This window comes from Halichoerus grypus, chromosome 15 (assembly GCF_964656455.1).
Source record: "Halichoerus grypus chromosome 15, mHalGry1.hap1.1, whole genome shotgun sequence".
Taxonomy (NCBI): domain Eukaryota; kingdom Metazoa; phylum Chordata; class Mammalia; order Carnivora; family Phocidae; genus Halichoerus; species Halichoerus grypus.
Window position 1 is genome coordinate 35258486 of NC_135726.1, and position 19575 is coordinate 35278060.

Genomic DNA, 19575 nt, shown 5'->3' on the forward strand with positions numbered 1-19575 from the left:
CAAAATATGTGTGTGCACGTGTGTGTGTGTGTGTGTGTGTGTGTGTGTGTGTGTGTGTGTGAAGGTGGTTTTGGAAACTACCATTTACATAACAAGCATTTATTGCTAACAGGAATCTGTCTACTTGCAAGAGGAAGATGTATGCATGTAATATAGCTAAAGAACAGTGAAAAGTGCTTTATACTTGAATTATATGTGCTATAAGATTATTGAGATCAAAGAAGGCTTCTGTGAAAATGATAGGTGAGAACCTAGTTCCAGAAAGATGGAACAACCAAAATGGGTAGTGGCACAACATTCCAGGTGGAAGGCCATGATCACAGGAATAGAGAACGAGCAGATAGTAAGAAGTAGAAATTAATTCACCTTCAGGGAGAATATTGATGGTATCCATTGATGAATGGGCATTTATGGCAAAGAGAAGATTGTCAGTGATCCAATAATTGCAGGAACTTACTGTATTAGTCGGGGTTCTCCAGAGAAACAAAACCAATTATATGGGGGGGGGGGGAAGGACAGGGAGGGAGGGAGAGAGAGTTTGTCAGGCAGGAAAACCTGATATTCTAATATATAGGCCATCTGGCCAGAGAATTCTTACTTAGGAGAGGGTCAGACTTTTGTTCTATTCAGGCCTTCAACTGATTGGATGGGGCCCATCAACATTATGAAGAGCAATCTCTTTTACTCATTTTACCAATTAAATATTAATCTCATCCAAAACTGCTCACACAGAAATATCTAGAATAATTTTTTTGGCCAATTATCTGGGCACCCCATGGTCCAGTCAAGTTGACACATAAAATGATCACACTTACTCCTTACATTTTTCATCAAATTGATCCTTTCTTTGTTCACATAACTGTGTGAATTAAGAATATAAATTTTGCAGCAATGTTCAGAGGGGGAAAAAAATATGGATGTACATAATGAAAAGGTCAGATCCAGGGTCACCACCTTGGCATGTAGGTGTGAGGTGATAAGAATGGTTATACTGATGGGTGTATAGAGGAAAAAAGGTAAAAGTCTACAGCTTGGTGAAATTTTACATAGGTATACCTCCTTATAGCTCACACCCAGACCAAGATAAAATATTTGCAGTACCCCAGAAGGTCCCCCAACCCAGTCAATACTCCCTGAAAAAGTATATCCATTGTTCTGATCTCTGTCACCACAGATTCATTTTCCCTATTTTGAATGTCATATAACAGCAAGCATACAGTATTATACTCTTTGCCTCTGGTTTCTTTACCTTAGCATTATGTCTGTGAGATTCATCCAACACATACATTTGTAAATAGAATCTTACTAAACATTTTTGCCTGCGTCTTGTTTTTTTACCTTAGCAAGAGAGCATAAACACTCTTTCAAGTCAGCAGTTACAGGTCTCTTTCATTCTTCTTTGGGGGTGTGGGGGGAGTGAAGGAGGAGCTTATTTAATTTAGTTTCAGAGGTAGAATTTAGTGATTCATCAGTTGCATATAATACCCAGTGCTCATCACATCACGTGCCCTCCTTAATGCCCATCACCCAGTTCCCCCAACCCCTCTCTCCTCCAGCAACCCTCAGATTGTTTCCTAGAGTTAAGAGTCTTTAATGGTCTGTCTCCCTGTCTGATTTGTCTTTTTTTATTTTTCCTTCCCTTCCCCTATGTTCATCTGTTTTGTCTCTTAAATTCCATAGATGAGTGAAATCATATGGTATTTGTCTTTCTCTGACTGATTTATTTCGCATAGCATAATACCCTCTAGTTCCATCCATGTCATTGCAAATGGCAAGATGTCATTTTTTTGATCCAAAAGATACAAATATACTGATTCGAAGGAACACATGCACACCAGTGTTTATAGCAGCAATGTCCACAATAGCCAGAATATAGAAAGAGCCCAGATGTCCTTCATTCTTTTAATAGCTCCATGTCATTCCATAACACTGTACATGTTCCACAATTTACCTAGTATTTTGTCTCAGTAGATACATAGGTGGTTTCCAATATTTCACAGACATGAAATCAGTGAGTTGAGGGGCTGTGTTTTTAATGTTAATAAATAATACCAAATTACCATTCCCAAAAGATACAGGCATTTACATTCCCACCAGCATATGACACTGTCAATTTAGTACCTATTCATCTGAGAGCTCTAAATTTTTATTTCATTAATAAATTTGGTCTTTAAGATAAGTAATACATGCCAATTATGAAAAAAATACAAGAGTAAATAGTAAAAAGTCAGTCTCCCTTTCACCCATCTCCCAATGGTCCAATTCCTTTTCCCAAAGACAACTCTTTTGTGTTTCTCCAAGATATTTTATGTATATACAAGCATATATGTGTATATACTTTTATTTTACATAAATGATTGTTCTAGGCTTTCTTCACTTAACAACATATCTTGGAGATTATACCACAGCAGTATAATCTAGAATTGCCTCAATATTTTAACTACTGAATAGTACCACGTAGTATGGATACAACATAATTTAATGAGTTCTTTTAAAAAGATATCAAGGCTATTCAATCCCTTGTTGTTGTTATTATAAATAATGCCACAGAGAATATCCTGTAGGATAAATTTCTAAAAATGGCATTATTAAAAAATAACATGTGAATGTTTTAAATAAACAATTATTGAAATAGACATACAGAAAAGTATACCTAAGTACACAAGCCTGTAAATTTTCACAAAATAAAATGTACCCATGTAATTACACCCAGATCAAGAAACACATATAACCAGCAACCAGAAGCTTCCTCATGTTCCCCTGTTAGTTACTAACCCACTTTGCCTAAAAGTAACCACTGTTTTAATTTCCAACACCACAGATTAATTCTGCCTGGTTTTGAACTTTATAGTATACATTTTTTTATTTTAACAGATGCCCTTCATAGAAATTGTATCAATTTACCCTTTTATCTACAGTATATAAGAATGCGTATTTCCTAACACCTTCACCAACCAATGGGTTATTAAACTTCTTGATTTTGCCAATCACGTAAGTGAAAGGTATTTTCTCTTTTATTTTGCATTTTTCTTATGCTGAGTAAAGTTCAGCATCTTTTCATATGTCTAAGAGTCATTTGTATTTTTATTTCTACAAACGTTTAGTCCTTGTCTTTTTTCATTGTCTCATTTATAAATGCACTGTAGTATATATTAGGGAAGTTAATCCTTTGTTTTATGTGCTGCAAATATTTTTCCTAGTTTGTCATTTATCTTTGATTTTATTGTTTTTCCTACAGACATTTTTCTTGGTCTTCTCTTTTTTGCCTGTTAGGTATAAAATTGATTGTTTTTTCCCTAACTGGTGAGGTTGAATGTTTTTGTTTATGTCTTTAATTATTTGCATTTTCTCTTCTGGATATTGCTTTGATATCCTTTGTTTTCTATTGGATTATCATCTTTGAACGCATACCTAGAAGCTCTTTGGATATGAGCAATAGTATGGCTTTGTAATGTTTGTTTAAAAGGAAGTTTACCCCCTTGTCATTAGTTTTGTAAATTTTTATGTCTTTTTTGTATTGTAACAGCTTTGAGATATAATTCACATACCATACTATTCACCCACTTCAGTGGCTTTGAGCATATTCACAGAATTGTGCAACCATCACCACAATCCATTTTAGAAATGCTTATTACCACAGAAGAAACCCCCATGCCCTTTAGTAATCACCTTCAATCCCCTATTCCCACCCCAACCCACCCCAGCCCTAGGCCCACTACTCTCTGTGTCCATAGATTTGGCTATCCCAGACATTTCCTATATATGGAATCATATAAAGTATGGTCTTTTGTGACTGACTTCTTTCACTTACCATAATGTTTTCAAGATCATCCATGTAGTATTGCCAAATAATATTCCATTATATGAATATACCACATCTTGTTTATCCATTCATCAGTTGATGAATTTTGGCTATTATGAATAATACTGCTGTGAACATTAATGTACAAGCTTTCATGTGGACATATATTTTAATTTCTCTATTTTAATATCTCTTGAGATATACCTAGGAATGGAATTGCTGGGTTAAATGGGAACTCTATGTTTACCCTTTTAAGGAATTGCCAGATTGTTTTCCAAAGCAGCTAGACCATTTTACATCCCCACCAGAAACGTGTGAGGGATCCCATTTCTCTACATCCTCACCAACATTGGTTATTATCTGACTTTTTGATTATACCCATCCTAATGGGTGTGAAATGGTGTCTTCGGAGTTTATTTCATTTTGTTTTGTTTTTTTACCATCTTAACCAGTTTTTTGTTGTGGTTAAAAAAAAACACGTAACATAAAGCTTACCTCTTGGGGCGCCTGGGTGGCTCAGTCGTTAAGCATCTGCTTTCGGCTCAGGTCATGATCCCAGGGTCCTGGGATCAAGCCCCACATCAGGTTCTCTGCTCAGCGGGAAGCCTGCTTCTCCCTCTCCCACTCTCCCTGCTTGTGTTCCCTCTCTTGCTGTCTCTCTCTCTGTGTCAAAATAAATAAATAAAATCTTTTTAAAAAATAAATAAATAAAACTTACCATCTTAACCATTTTTAAATGTGCAGTCAATAATGTTATGTATATTCACATTGTTGTGAAACAGACCTCCAGAACTTTTTCATCTTGCAACTCTGAAACTCTATACCCATTTAACAACCACCTCTCTTCTCCTCACCCTTAACCCCTGGGAACCACCATTCTACTTTTTGTTTGTATGAATGTGACTACTTTAGATACCTTATATAAATGGAATCATACAGTATGTCTTTTTGTGACTGGCTTGTTTCACTTAGCATAATGTCCTCAAGTTTCATCCATGTTGTAACATGTGACAGGATTTCTTTTTAAAGCCAAATAATGTTCTATTGTATATATATACCACATTTTATTTATTTCCACTCATTCTTCAGACATTTACTTGGGTTACTTCCACCTCTTGGATGTTGCAAATGTGCATTGCGTTGTGATTTTGGTTTCCATTTCCCTGATTGCTAATGATGCTGAACATCTTTTCATGAGCTTTGTATATCTCTGTATCTTCTTTGGAGAAATGCCTATTCAGATCCTTTGCCCATTGTTTAATTGGGTTGTCTTTCTATTATTAAAATATTAAGAGTTCCTTATATTATTTGTGTCCTTGCCAAATGTAATTTTTTGTGTTGAATTAAAGTCTAACTTTATTTTCCTCCAAGTAGCCAATTATCCAGTACCATTTATTGAATAATCCATCTTTTTCCTCCTTCAACAAGTACTTATTGAGCAAATACATTGGGTTAGAACCTGAGAAAATAATAAAATGATGCAGAGCTTACATACTAGTACAAAGATAGACTTGTGAGAAAATAATTATTCAGCAAGATATTGTTTAAATTAAGTTTATGAAAATATTTTGTGACAAGAAAAAAAGAAGTACCAATATCTGCCTGGAGTTCAGGGAAGAGAAACAAAGGAGAGGGAGAAATTAGGTCATGGAAAGCTGGGAGAATAAAAGAGTGAGAACCAGGTACTGTGCTGGGTAAGAAACAAACACTGAAAACTGTTTTGCAAATGTAAAACATTTATTTCAGTGTTTCCTCAGATTGTAGTTCGTGTAATTGTACTATAGCAAATGAGCAGGTATCTTCCTTTGTGATGAAGTATATCATGCTCATTTTTTTGGTGTGTTTGTATATACTTTATATATACTTTATAAACTTTGTCTATACTTTATATGCCCAGCCTAAGTATTTCTGTTATAATGATTGTCATTTCACATTCATAGAATATAAATAAATGTAAGATACCTTTTTCTTATGGATATGTTTGAATTAACAAATATTTATAATTATTGAGATAATTCATGCTTACTGAGCACAAATGTCAGCCATCTCTCTTTAATGCATAACATATAGAATACTTAATAGCATATAATGTCCACTTCCTTCAAAGATGGCACTTCACATGAAGGGATGGTAATAAAATTATATTTCAAAACTGTTACTTATACAAAGAATATTCAGACATTCTAACCTTTCCTTTTTTGGTGATTATAGGATAAACGTGTCATTAAATTATTTTTGTATACTTGTTATAAACCCATCAATTCTTTTATAGTTGTGTTCTCCATAATAGTTATCAAGGGTGCCCAAAATCTTTGACCCAGAAACTTTGACTAGATAAGTGGAGAAAGTCTAATTTGAAATACAGAATGCTAAATGTGTTTTTCTCAGTATACATTTTAATTGGTTTGCATTTGGCACTTCTCTGTCAGAATCTAAGTCATCCTTGGAATTTAGCTAACCACTTGGAAAATAGAACTAACGGTAGGTATGGTATGATGTGACTCTAATTAATTATCTCACCTATATATTTCACAAAACAGCATCTTAACTGCTTAATAAATGCTTTTAAAGTATCGGTATAAAGTGAACAACAGAAACTTGATTTACTCATATCTAAAGGAATTGAATTGGTTTCTGCTTGTGATTATGACTCAGTAGAGCATATTAATAGATTATAGGAGGGGAAGTTAGAGTTCACTTTAAATATAAGCTTAGGCTATAACAGTAATAATGGCCTTTTCTTATTTTTCCACAGTTCTCAGCGGTCTCTGTTCTAATGACTGTCCTCGTAAGATAACAGTAAGTAAACTTAATTCTCAGTTGTAAAATTTTCTGTGAAAATTCCCTGCATGGTATATATACACAAAATAGTTATAGGTTACACTCAAATTGTTATTATTTAGAAGTGACGAAAGTATTCTTCAGTGCTCAAAAGAACTTTACTTTTTACAAGGAATAAGATACCTTGTCTAAAAAACTCTCACCTCAAGGTTCACCTCCTTTATGAAGCCTTTTCTGATACCTTGGAAAAATAAGCACCCCTCCCATTATTTCTGGGCATACTACTGCCATTTTGGCATATATAATACTTGAACTCACTTCTGTTTGTATTAAATGCCTCTCTACCCTAGACTGGAATCCCTTGAGGTCAAGAAAGCTCTCATCTTTGTATACATGGTACATAGCACAGGGTCAAGCATATAGTAGACAATGAATTTTTTTTTTTTTGTATAGTCTTAATATTGACTTACTGTCTAATGGAATGTTTCAGTGAAATAACGAAGTGTAAAAATAATTAGGCTTAGTTTTTGAAATTGCCAATTCATGTAAATCGTAATAAGAATATTACATTATATTTTGAGTGTGTGTGTGTGTGTGTGTGTGTGCATGTTCCCGCATGTGTTGGTATATCCCTGCTTGGGTCCTCATAGTAACCATTGTTTCATAAGGAATTACTTCCATGTAAAGATGAGGAAACTGAGGCTCAGAAAAATTAAATTGCCCAAAGTCATAGAGCTATTAAGGAGTGGAACTAGAACACAAAGCTAGATGTTCTGATAATAGCATCATACTTTTAGTACCCCAGTTAAGCACTACATGACCAACATTGTGTGTATGGTTGGGAAATTACATATTTAAGACACATGGAAACAGACCCTGACCCAGATTTGCATGCAGAGACTTAATTTAGACTCAACTCAGGAGCAACAGCTATGAAGTAGTAAGGAAAGGAAGATTAGCAGAAGTTGGTCTGTGATGCATGGGGAGCTGTGAAGCTAGGATGGCCCTTCAGAGATGGCCCAAATAGAGGCAGAGGAGCCAGGCCTTTGTATTCCTCTATCAGTCAGACACTGCGTGCATGCAGTCCCCAGGAAAGGTTTATAATTGGTAGGAGCCAGCTCCCTTTGGCCGAAAACAGTTTCCAGGTAGGAACCCAGCTGTGAACTCTCATCAGTCAACACTTGGAGCAGCTCAGGAAATAAGTGCCTCAGTCCTGAAGAGAAAATCTAGACAATGCATCACCATATCCATTATGAATGTATGTAAGTGCCTGGTCAAATCCATCCGCTTTCATATCATTATAAAAAGGTAGATATATAGTGGGGGAGACTATGGGGAGGGGAATGCAGAAGATATAGGGGAAATCTCTGTACTTGCCCCTTAATTTTGCTGTGAATCTAAAACTGCTCTAAAAAATAAAGTCTGTTTTTTAAAATTTTTTAAAGTATAGATGTAATTAATCAGAGGCTAAAATTAATTTGGTTATTCAGGTATTGTCTACCCAGTCTGTGAAATGTTCAGACCTTTTGTTCCTCTTCCTTTCTATCACTGACCATATTCATTACATGATCAAACAAAGAACTTTAAAACATTGAAATGGAACCCACTCATTTTACCCACAAGTTCTGGCAGAAAAGGTGATAGGAAAGGCTGCATGATAAGGCAGGTTATACTTCTAAGATCAATAATGCTTCCATTCTCTTTATCTTAAAATAAAAGGAATTTTAATTGTAGGGAGAACAGAATCATTTAGAAAGCCATGTAAGTAAAATTCAGCATGCAGAGCTGTTCTTACAATGATTACACTAACAGTCCAACGCCTTTGGGCTTTTTTGCAGGTGACACATCTGCCTCCCATTCATCCGTTTATTACTTTCTTTGAAGTTCAGATCCTGTTGAACTACCTTCGCATAGATCATTTTCCTTCCCCACTGATATCATAGATCACAGTTTTATGACAACCTAAAAGAAACAAATACACACTATACTTCCCCAGTTTTCCATATATCAAATGTGTGCCCACTTGTAAAATTATTATTATTTTATGAAAAAGTGGGCCTTCTTCATATTGACATTAGATCCACTTGATCATGGCAGAAAGTATTATTTTAGGTATGACCCTGTGTGAGACTAAGAGGGTAAATGCATCTAATGTGATATTCTTTACCACTTGAGTTGATTTATGAGTTGAATAGCTCTTCTGCTGCCAGTATGCTCCCACCTGATACAGGCAACCTATCTGATACATGGAGAGAGGAAAGAATTATTCAAGTCAGAAACCAATCCCACCCAAATTCCTTCATCTCCATTTTGAAAATCTCAGGCCACACTCTGGACCTTATCTACCAGAACTATTTTACTTTTGAAATTATAATGCCGTCCATTCAGCTATCTGACCACAACCTATTTTCCCAGCCCTCTCCCGTTACTATATCTGTACATCTTTAAGACCATTAGTCTCTTGACCTCTTGCCTTTACCTTCCTCCTTTAGCTGCCATACAGAGCCTCACTCCTGCCATTGCTTTTAACTCCCATAAAGCACTCTCCTTCCACTATGCCTCCCTAGCAGAATTACAGCCCTGGGTTAGTCCAGCTATCTACCTTGTTCAGTACTAGATCTAGGCTCCTGGGCATTTCTGAAGGAAAAAAATAAACAGCTTCGCATATTGGTACCACAACTGGTTCATGGTCTTCAACCTGAAATAAGCATTGTTTTTTTTAAAATATAAATACTGAGGTGTGGGGGGGGGGGTTCTTTAAGATTTTTATTTATTTATTTGACAGAGACATAGCAAGAGAGGGAACACAAGCAGGGGGAGTGGGAGAGGGAGAAGCAGGCCTCCCGCAGAGCAGGGAGTCCGATGCGGGGCTCTATCCCACGACCCCAGGACCATGACCTAAGCCGAAGGTAGATGCTTAACAACTGAGCCACCCAGGCGCCCCTGAAATAAGCATTCTTAATTGTATCAGTCTTATATAGATTCCTAGTCCTCTTTCCTCCCATTCTTTTTCTCTGATTACTTTCAGGATTTTCTCTTTGTCTTTGGTTTTCTGCTGATTGAATATGATATGCATAGGTATAGATTTTTAGGTATTTTTCTTGTTTTCATTAGTTTTTCTCTGTGTGTTTCAGTTTTGGAAGTTTCTGTTGATCTTCAAGCTCACTGATTCTTTATTCATCTGTGTCTGGGCATTCCTCATTCCTATTATAGTATTTTATTTGTATCATTTCTATTTGATTCTTAAGAGTTTCCATCTCGGGACGCCTGGGTGGCTCAGTTGGTTAAGCCTCTGCCTTCGGCTCAGGTCATGATCTCAGGGTCCTGGGATCAAGTCCTGCATCGGGCTCCCTGCTCAGGAGGGAGCCTGCTTCTCCCTCTGCCTGCCACTCCCCCCTGCTTGTGCTCTCTCTCTCTCTCTCTCTGATAAATAAATAAATAAAATCTTTAAAAAAAAAAAAAAGAGTTTCCATCTCTCTGCTTATATGAATCTATTTTTGCATGTTGTCTACTTCTTCCAGGAGAGCTCTTAACATATTAATCATAGTTATTTTAAATTTCTGGTCTGATAATTCCAACATTCCTGCCATAACTGAGTCTGGTACCAATGCTTGCTTTCTCTATTCAAACTTTGTTTTCTGCCTTTTAGCATGCCTTGAAATCTTCTGTTGAAAGCCAGAACTGACGCAGATGGGCCTTTATTATGAGGTTTTATGTCTATCTGGCGAGGATAACTCTAACAACTGTATTTTCTGTTTGTGGTAGCTGTGCTCTCAGAGGCAGCATTTTTCTAAATTGGCTTTTTGTCTCCCCTGTTGTCTTTGTGTTTCCCTACAGACTTATACTTAAATAGAGTCTGAGGCTTGCAATGCTTTTAGCTGTAATCCCATTATTAGACAGGAGCCCATTGATGTGGTGATAAGGAACAGGGGTAGAATATGCATCCTATAGTCCTGTGATTAGGTCTTGGACTTTTAGTGAGCCTGTGTCCCTGGGATGTGACGTTCTCAAGTGCTTCTTAGCTTCCCCTCCCCCTAAGACAGGACAGGAAGGTGAGAGGGGGCTAAAGTTAGGCATTTCCTTTCCCCCCAGATTGGAAAGGTTTTGGTAGAACCCAAGTCACTTAAGCTTTGGTAAAGTTTTGGTAATAGTTTTCCCCTGAGGGCAAGGTGTTAAGAATAAAGAGATCTGGGCATATTTCAGAATGCTTACTTCCCCTTCGTATGCTAGAAGCATGAGAGTTGTTTTGTTTTCCAGTCTTCCCCCAAGAATCTGGTGGAATTCTGGAGGTAAAACTTTTATGTGGGCCTCCTCTAAGACTGCTTCCTTCCCTCCCCCAGAGTTTTGAATTCTCAAGCTAGTTCATATTGAGCTTCCAGCAATTTCTCAATTACAGTTTAAGTGTCCTAGCATACTGGCTCCAGTTTCATTCTCCTGCTTCTAGGCCTCCGCTCCCAGTAAGCTGTGATTGATTCTCTGTATCCACCCCTCTCTCCCGTTTTCAGGGTAGCAGTTTGCCCTGTGACCTCAGTTCTCTGAATCTAAGGAGAGTTGCTTTTTACTTTCTTCAGCTTTTTTTGTTGCTTTTGTGAGGACAGGAGTCATGACTTCAAGCTCTTTACATGTCAGACCAGAAACTCCTTGCATTTTTACCAGTATTGCTTTATTTTTTTTTTTTAGATTTTGTTTATTTATTTGACAGACAGAGAGCACGAAGGGGAGTGGCAGGCAGAGGAAGAGGGAGAAGCAGGCTCCCTGCCAAGCAGGGAGCCCAATGCAGGGCTCGATACCAAGACCCTAGGATCATGACCTAAGCCAAAGGCAGACACTTAATGACTGAGCCACCCAGGCACCCCCAGTATTGCTTTATTTTTATTTCTTACAGCTTTATTGCAGTATAATTTGACATGCAATAAACTGTACATAATGATTATATTCAGTTTGATGTTATGTATATGTTGTACATATATATACACTACATATATTTAAATGGATATATATAAAAAATACCAATATAATGAAATATATATCATAACGAAAATTTTTGTGCCCCTTATCCCTCTTTCTCACCTTCCCTGACCTTCATTCCCTATCCCACTTTTTCTCAGTCACCACTGATAGGTTCTCTGTTGCTTAATTTTAAAAGTTGTTCTTGTCCATGTTACTTCACAGCTTTTATCAATATATCTTCCTTTGTGTCATTTATTGCTCTTTACCTTGACATTTTTTTTACTTTTTTTGAAAAATTTTAAACATCTACAAAAGTATAGATTAATAAAATTCCTTGTGCCCATACTACCACCCAGTTTCAACACTGTCATCATACATACTCACCTACTAGTTCCATTCACAGCCCCCCTTAGGTTATTTTAAGGCAAATCCATCATATCCTGTATTCTGTAAATTCTGCCATGTGTATCTCTAAGATAAGGACTTTACATATTAGACCAGAAACTCCCATTTTTCATAAGAACTATTTTGTATCCTTTCCAGTCTCCTCTTACATCCATCCCCAACTTCCAGTTCTCAGTAATTGACCTTGCTTTCTACTTCAAAGGGAAAATAAGAATATAAAATCAGAATCTCTTCAACTATCTTAAGTAACTTTGGGAAAGTTATTTAACTCTTGTTAAGCCTCATTCTCCACATCTATATAATGGGGGAACTAATTATACCCATTTATGTTAGCTTACTATTGCCGCTGTAACAAATTATCATAAACTTAGTGGCTTAAAACACAACACAAATATATTCTTTTACACTTCTAGAGGTCAAATGCCCAAATACGCTTCACTGAGCAGGACTCCCTTTGGAGGCTTTAGGGAGAATCCATTCCCTTGCCTTTCACTTCTCAAGGCCACCTACATTCCTTGGCTCATGGCCCTTCTATCCATCTCCAAATCCAGCCATGTAGTATCTTCAGATCACTGACCCTAACCCATCCTGCCTTCCTCATTCACTTTTAAGGACCCTAAATGATTACATTGGGCCCACCTGAATAATCAAAGATAATCTCTCCATCTCAGGATCCTTGATCACATGTGCTAGCCTCAGCAGCAGATACACTAAAGTTGGAACGATACAGAGAAGATTAGCATGGCTCCTGCTCAAGGGTGACATGCAAATTCGTGAAGCATTCCACGTTCTTAAGAGAAGAAAAAAAGTCCTTAATCACATCTGCAGATTCCCTTTTGCAATATAAGTTTATCAGCAGGTTCTGGGAATTAGGATGAAAACATCTTGAGGGGACCATTATTCTGCCTGCCACACTCCCTCCTAAGGTTTTTATTAGGAGAATTAATGTAGGCAAATCATAATAGAGACCTAATACACAATAAGTACTCAAAAAGTGTGTCTGCTATTATTTGTCAATGGTAAATGGTTATTTCTGTGCCTCTATAACATCCCTGTTTTAGTAAGGATAGTGAGTTCCAAATATTTGAGAAATGCTGGTGTTCTGTTTGCCTTCAAAACTAGTGGTCTACTTGAATTTTTGACTTTTTCTTATCATGTAAGTATGTATTAAGTTTATGAAATATGGAGATGAAAGATATCAATATTTTTAGTGAAAGCTGACATAAACATCTGCGAATCAAAAGAATATTTATATTCCTATGTCCTGATTTTTCTCTTTAAATACCAAACTAATTTTTCGAATCTTTTATCTTCAGTATAACATATTCTATGTTAGTGGAGATTATGTAGCTTCTTTCTCTGTCACCTGCTAATTCTTTTACCCAAAGCCTGGTGGTGACTTTTCCCACTTTATAGATTATGAGTCTATAAGCAGGCATATGAATACTCTTCCATTGAACAAAGGGTTTGGAAATAGTCCTTTAATCCTCTATATACAAAAAGAATCTATGCATATTCCTTTTAAGTGCTCCATGAGGGCAGAGGAAGGATCTATTTTGCCTGCCAGTATGTCCTAGAACATTAGCACAGGGCCTTGTACTTAACAATGTCAGTTGTCTTCTATGGCACTAAATGTAATCTCTTTATCCACACACCCATCCCTTTTGCTATTTCTTTTTACAAATCAATGTATCATTTATGCTGTGGGTCCCACATCCTTCTCAGGGACCTCATTCCATTGTTTATTCACCCTGGCCTGTGTATTCAACCTCTGCCTCTCTGTTGTTGCCTTCCCTTCAGCATTTAAGGAGTGCCCAAATCTCTTTTATCCATAAGAGCATCTATGCATACCTTCTAAAACCCCACATCCTCTCCAGCTACTACTTAATCTGTTTTCTCTTCCCAGCCAAACTTAAGTTGTCCACCATTGGGTCTCTCTGATTACTTATTTCGATATCCTTAGCCCACTGTTGTAATCTTGCATTTGACCTGCATTTGATTCTCCTGACACTCCCCTTTCCTTGGCTTCCTTTACATTCACCCCTCCTAGCTCTGCTTCCACCTCTCTGGCCATTCTCCCAGTTCCTTTATGGACATTTCCTCTGCCCACCTTTTAAATATTGGTGCTTCTCGGGCTTTCATTCTAAGTTCTCGTCTTTTTTTTTTATTTATTTATTTTAAAGATTTTATTTATATATTTGACACAGAGAGAGCACAAGCAGGGGGAGCATCAGACAGAGGGAGAGGGAGAAGCAGGCTCCCTGCTAAGCAAGGAGCCTGACGCGGGGCTCGATCCCAGGACCCTGGGATCATGACCTGAGCCGAAGGCAGATGCTTAACCGACTGAGCCACCCAGGCGCCCTCTAAGTTCTCTTCTCACTCTACATTATATTCTTTAAGTTTTCTCAACCTCTTCCCTGCTTGGTGTTTTTTGTTTTGTTTTGGGGTTTTTTTTGCCATTTGGATACTGATTACTTCCAGCCATCTCTCCTGAGTATGTCTGAGTGTCTTACAAAAACTCAGTCCACTTCCCATGTTCCCTATCTTGGTTACTTTTTCCTTTCCCTTACCCCCCAGATCTACTAGATTATTGTTCTTAACCCTTAACTCTCCCTTCTGTCTATCCCACCATCTTTTAGTCCAGGCCACCATCCTTTCTTGCCTGACAGAGTTATCCGAGCCATCCTTCAAAAAGTTACCACAGTGGTCTTTCTGAAATTCAAGCCTTTAGCAGCTTTTCTTTGTCCTTGGGAAATGGTCCATACCTAATTTGTTGAGACAGAGATTTTCTTTACTTCTCCAGCCTTACCCCTTGTCATTCCTCTTCACACACACTCCCAACTGTGTACTGCTGTGTTCTGCCATGCTGTCTCATCTCCAGCCTCTTGCATGTTGTTTCTCTACCCCGAATCCTCCTCTTCTCTACCTTCTCCTAGATTCCTTCATGTGACCTTCAGGTCAGCTTTCAGACAGTATTTCCTCTGATTCCTGGGCTCCCCAATGACACAGGATTGGACACACCTATTGTTTCTTAGCGTGGTCCTGCTACTTACCAGTTCTATTCTGTAAGTTGGTGAATTATCTGTGTTCAGTTCTTGAAAAAGAGAGACTGGGTCTTGTTTATTATTCTGTCCTAACTCCCTAACACAGTGGCCTGACACATAGTAGCACAATAAATATTTATGTATGAATAAATGAGCTTTTCCTAAAATTTGGTTTGCTTTTTTTAATAGGTCTTCATTGATAAATTTACCATACCACCTCTTAACCACAATCACATATTCATTGTTAAGTTTGAACATTTGGAGAATAAATTACAAGCTATTCACGAGAGAAATGCATTCTGCAAAGGCCTGATATAAAGGGAAAACATCCCTTATTTATGTTCTCAGAGATACCTCATTATGAGACACAGATGTTCCAATTGTTACTACAAACAGATTGATAATATATGTAGCAGAACAAGATGTCTTTAACATTTTTTTCATCTTTTCAATCAGAAATATTCTCAGGCTTTTATTTGTTCTGTGTAGGAATAGTTTAAGAAAGTATAAGCCAAGTATGTTTCTCTTTTGCCTTTATTTTGATTAAGCGAATTATCTGAATTGGTACTGTTTTACCTCCCCATCTTAAAAGACACCAGCCTTTGCTACAACAAATATTTAGTGATCACAACAGATTTATTTGATATTTTTTTAAATATCATTCTACCTTTAATTCTAAGTATTTGCCTTTATTTTATTACACCTGACAGTGGTAATATCATGTTTCCTGTACCAAGGATAGAAAAAAAAAAATGACATAAACATTTCCTGCATTTAATGTCTTTTTATAGTCCTTTACAAAGGGAAAATACCTTGCAGCTTTAACAGGAAAATAACCAAAATTTAAGAAAATAATTTCTGGAATTTAATGTCTTGAAGAAATGAGTAAGAAACAATACAAAAAATTCAATATTGTACTAAATTGGGCAATACAATTAACACTAATGAAGGTATCCATGTTTATAAATATCTGTGTTTATAAAAATATCCATGTTTATAAATATCCATGTTTATAAAAAACACAAACAAGGTAAACAAAAAATTGCCTTTAAGAAAAATAAAGACCATACTGTAAGTCAGCTATTTTTCTAATACTTTAGAATCATAAATTTTAGTGCATAATTAAGCCTAATACTGATTTTCATCTAACATAATACGTCTTACAAGTTCTTCCAGTTTTGCCATCCAGAGCCAATGATGTAGAATGTACTTGGTCTCCATTGTAGAAACCAAAATCTTGAAACAAATCCTTAGATAATCAGGTACTTCACACTGACATAAAAACCCCAAGATTTGTCTAGGCTACTGAAAAAGATAATCTATGAAGAAAAAAGGTGTATTCTAACCCTGATTTTATATAAGTCAACAGGCATACAGAGGACAGTTAGTTTAAAAGAATCTGTATAATACAACACCCAAACTGCATTGCATCAATATGACACATTCTAGAACAAGAAAAATGACCCAAATATAGTCCTTGATTACTGGGAGTATGGAAAAATTGAAAGATCACTATTATTTCTTAATTTAACTTCTCTGAATTCTTTCAAACAAATATCATACATGACATTTAAAAGGAAAGATAGGACAATGTGAGAGATTTGTACTAAGATTTTCACACAGCAAGTGAACTTACTAGATGGGGTACAGGACTCAGCATTCCATAGGAATAGCTAATGTCTTAATTTTTTCCTACCAAAATTTATTAAATCAATTTATGAAATGTTTTCCACAAAAATGTTTCTGCCTTAAAAATAAAAACGAAAACTGAGACTGATGTAAAAGTGAATGCAAGAGAATAAATTCTCCTGCATGAACTGAGACCCCAAAATACACAGAACATAAAATCACATATCTCAAATATATCTGCTGAAAATATAAAGTTTGGTCATCCAAGCTTATGACACAGTCCCTCCCTTCCCCCAACTCTTCAAAACATGGGACACCACCCTTTCAAACAAGTGAAACCATCAATGCCTCGTGGTGTACCTTATGTTTGGGGCTGGGCTGGCAGCTTCTGAGTGTAACTGTCCTCCATTAGGGCTTATTCATGCTTCCTATCCAAGTTTCTAGAGCCTTCACTTTCAAAACAGTACTCAGAAACCATGGTTTGTGACCAAAACTGCATGTACCACACCCTGAGGTGAAATTTCCAGGCCACATTAAAACATGGTTGTGCACAATTTCCAGATTTTTTTTTTTTTTAGTGAGGAAGTGGGAAGAGGGGCAGAAGGAAAGGGAGAGAGAGAGAACCTTAATCAGGCTTCACACCCAGCACAGAGCCCAATGCAGGGCTCAATCTCACAACCCTGAGATCATGACCTAAGCCAAAATCAACAATCAGAAGCTTAACTGACTAAGCCACCCAGGCACCCCAATTTCCAGAAATTTCTTTGGAGAGTTGATCTGCCTGTGTGTGGATGTGGCATAATGCCTTCAATCTTATAATTACAGGCTCTCTAAAACCCTCACATTCCAGTATAAAAAAGGAGAAGATTCAGAATCACTGGGAACTGGGTCATAATCATGAGGCACTTATAAACATCATTCCACACACAAAAAATTGCCAAACTGGAAGGAAGGACAGGTGTAAGACATAGAGAACAAATGATTCTTTATGACTGAGGAGGTCATTCATGTATTCAATAAATATTTATTCACTTTTTGCTATGTTCTACGTGCTAGATGAGACAAAAATCACTGCCCTCATGGAGATCACAGTCTATATCCAGCAAAGCATGCTAGTAGAAGGAAACATTTGAGTTGGGAGGGGCCTTTATATTGCACAACTCCAGAGGCTATCATTCACATCACAGTCTATGTCAGTGGCAGCCCCTGGAGTGGTAAAATGGACGACCTGTAGAATCTTCCATGGTGACCGTGACTTCAGTCTTGAAGGACTAGGATTTTAAGTAGGTACAGAAGCAGAAGGAGGGCAGTCCAGGTAGAGGAAAATAGTATGTGCAAAGGTACCAACCATCATTAATTTAGTGCCTGCTGTTGACATGAACTCTAGGCCCTGAGGCTACTAAGAGGTAAGTTCTTGTGACCTGCATTATAAAACCACATCCCTCCTTCATGATCCAGGTTCTGCTATAAAACATGGGCAGGTAGCAGTGAACAAATCAGAAATTGTGTCCAACTTCATGGAATTCACAATCCCAGGACATATAATTACAAGAATGATGAGCACTTCAAAGTAAAGTACCCAGTGTTCAGAGCCCTTATAACTAGAAGAACATACCTAGTTTAGGTAGTTAAAAATGGGGGATGGGAGAGGGGCAGATGGGGTAAAAGCATGAGAGAGGAGAATGGATTTGGATTATTTAGGAAATCAAATGTCCATAGCAAAAACAAATCAGGAGTGTCTTTGAAGAAAGTAGGCAACTCGAAAAAAAGACATTTAATACACTGTATTCTTGCTAATCCTGGATATTAGGTCTCCATGGGAATGTGTAGTGGGGAACGTTGACCTCAGTATGCATTCTGTAGGGGAAAAAACCTAGGTTTTTGTGTTTTTTTCCCATGGTTTTTAAGTGGTGGAAGCAGGCTGAGTCAGGGTGTAGGAATGGATCTGGTGATGCTTTTGTGGGTCTTTAGTTTCATTTGAATTTTCGAGATACACTTTTGAGGATGTAACCTGTGGTAAGTGGTACAATAATCTTAGTTGTCTAAGTGCAAAGAGTTCTTCCTCAATGAAATGAAATGCATACTAGATTTTTTATAAAATGAACTGTTTTCTCTTTCAATTTTTTTCCTGTTCAACTCAGGAACTTATATGTCTCACTGTAAAAAGGAAGAAACTCATGAAATGGTGAAGAACTCCATAATTATTCACTTAATATAGGAAGTTAAAAGAGATTGCTTACTTTATATATTGTTAAAAATATTCCCATGTAGGGCGCCTGGGTGGCTCAGTCATTAAGCGTCTGCCTTCAGCTGAGGTCATGATCTCAGGGTCCTGGGATCGAGCCCTGCATTGGGCTCCCTGCTAAGCGGGAAGCCTGCTTCTCCCTCTCCCACTCCCCCTGCTTGTGTTCCCTCTCTCGCTGTGTCTCTCTCTGTCAAATAAATAAAATCTTGAAAAAAAAAAAAGTATTCCCATGTATAGTAAGTACCTTTTCCTTATCCCATGTGTATGGAAAACATTCTAAACATTAGAATTTCATAAAAATTATGTTCAACATAATTGAAGAGTTTGCAGACTCCTGGGCTAGAATAACAACAATAGAAAGTAAAAGATACTTCCATCTTTCTCTGATTTGCTAAGTGTTCTGACCACCTAAACTTTTTAAGCTAGCACCCTAAATATCCATTTAATCAAATATTTGCCTTTTTGGAGATGTTCCCTTCAAGTAATCTTAAACGTCTTTTGTAACACAGCATAAACTACAGGATTCTTTCATCTGAAATACTCTGTATTTATTGCTCAAGGTAAAAGTGCTCCCCTCTTCATGATTATTCTTTCTCTGAATTTAAATCACTTGCAAAATAAAATTTGCTTGCAAATTTAATAAAGGTTATTTAATGCTGAAATAATCCATATTTGCTGATGTATTACACTTGCTTCTGTGTTTGTCAAGGGAATTCTAC

General features: G+C 37.0%; 1 protein-coding gene and 1 non-coding gene across 2 annotated transcripts in view; both read left to right on the forward strand.

Annotated features, from left to right (window-relative positions):
* Positions 1–19575, forward strand: part of ITFG1 (integrin alpha FG-GAP repeat containing 1) — a 329904-nt gene that overhangs the window by 233920 nt on the left and 76409 nt on the right. Inside the window, exon 13 of the mRNA XM_036120167.2 lies at positions 6558–6601. Coding sequence (XP_035976060.2) covers positions 6558–6601 — 44 coding nt within the window. The remainder of the gene's footprint in view (positions 1–6557; positions 6602–19575) is intronic.
* Positions 12625–12731, forward strand: LOC118553199 (U6 spliceosomal RNA). Its single transcript, XR_004925881.1, has one exon. It is a non-coding gene; the product is annotated as a U6 spliceosomal RNA (small nuclear RNA).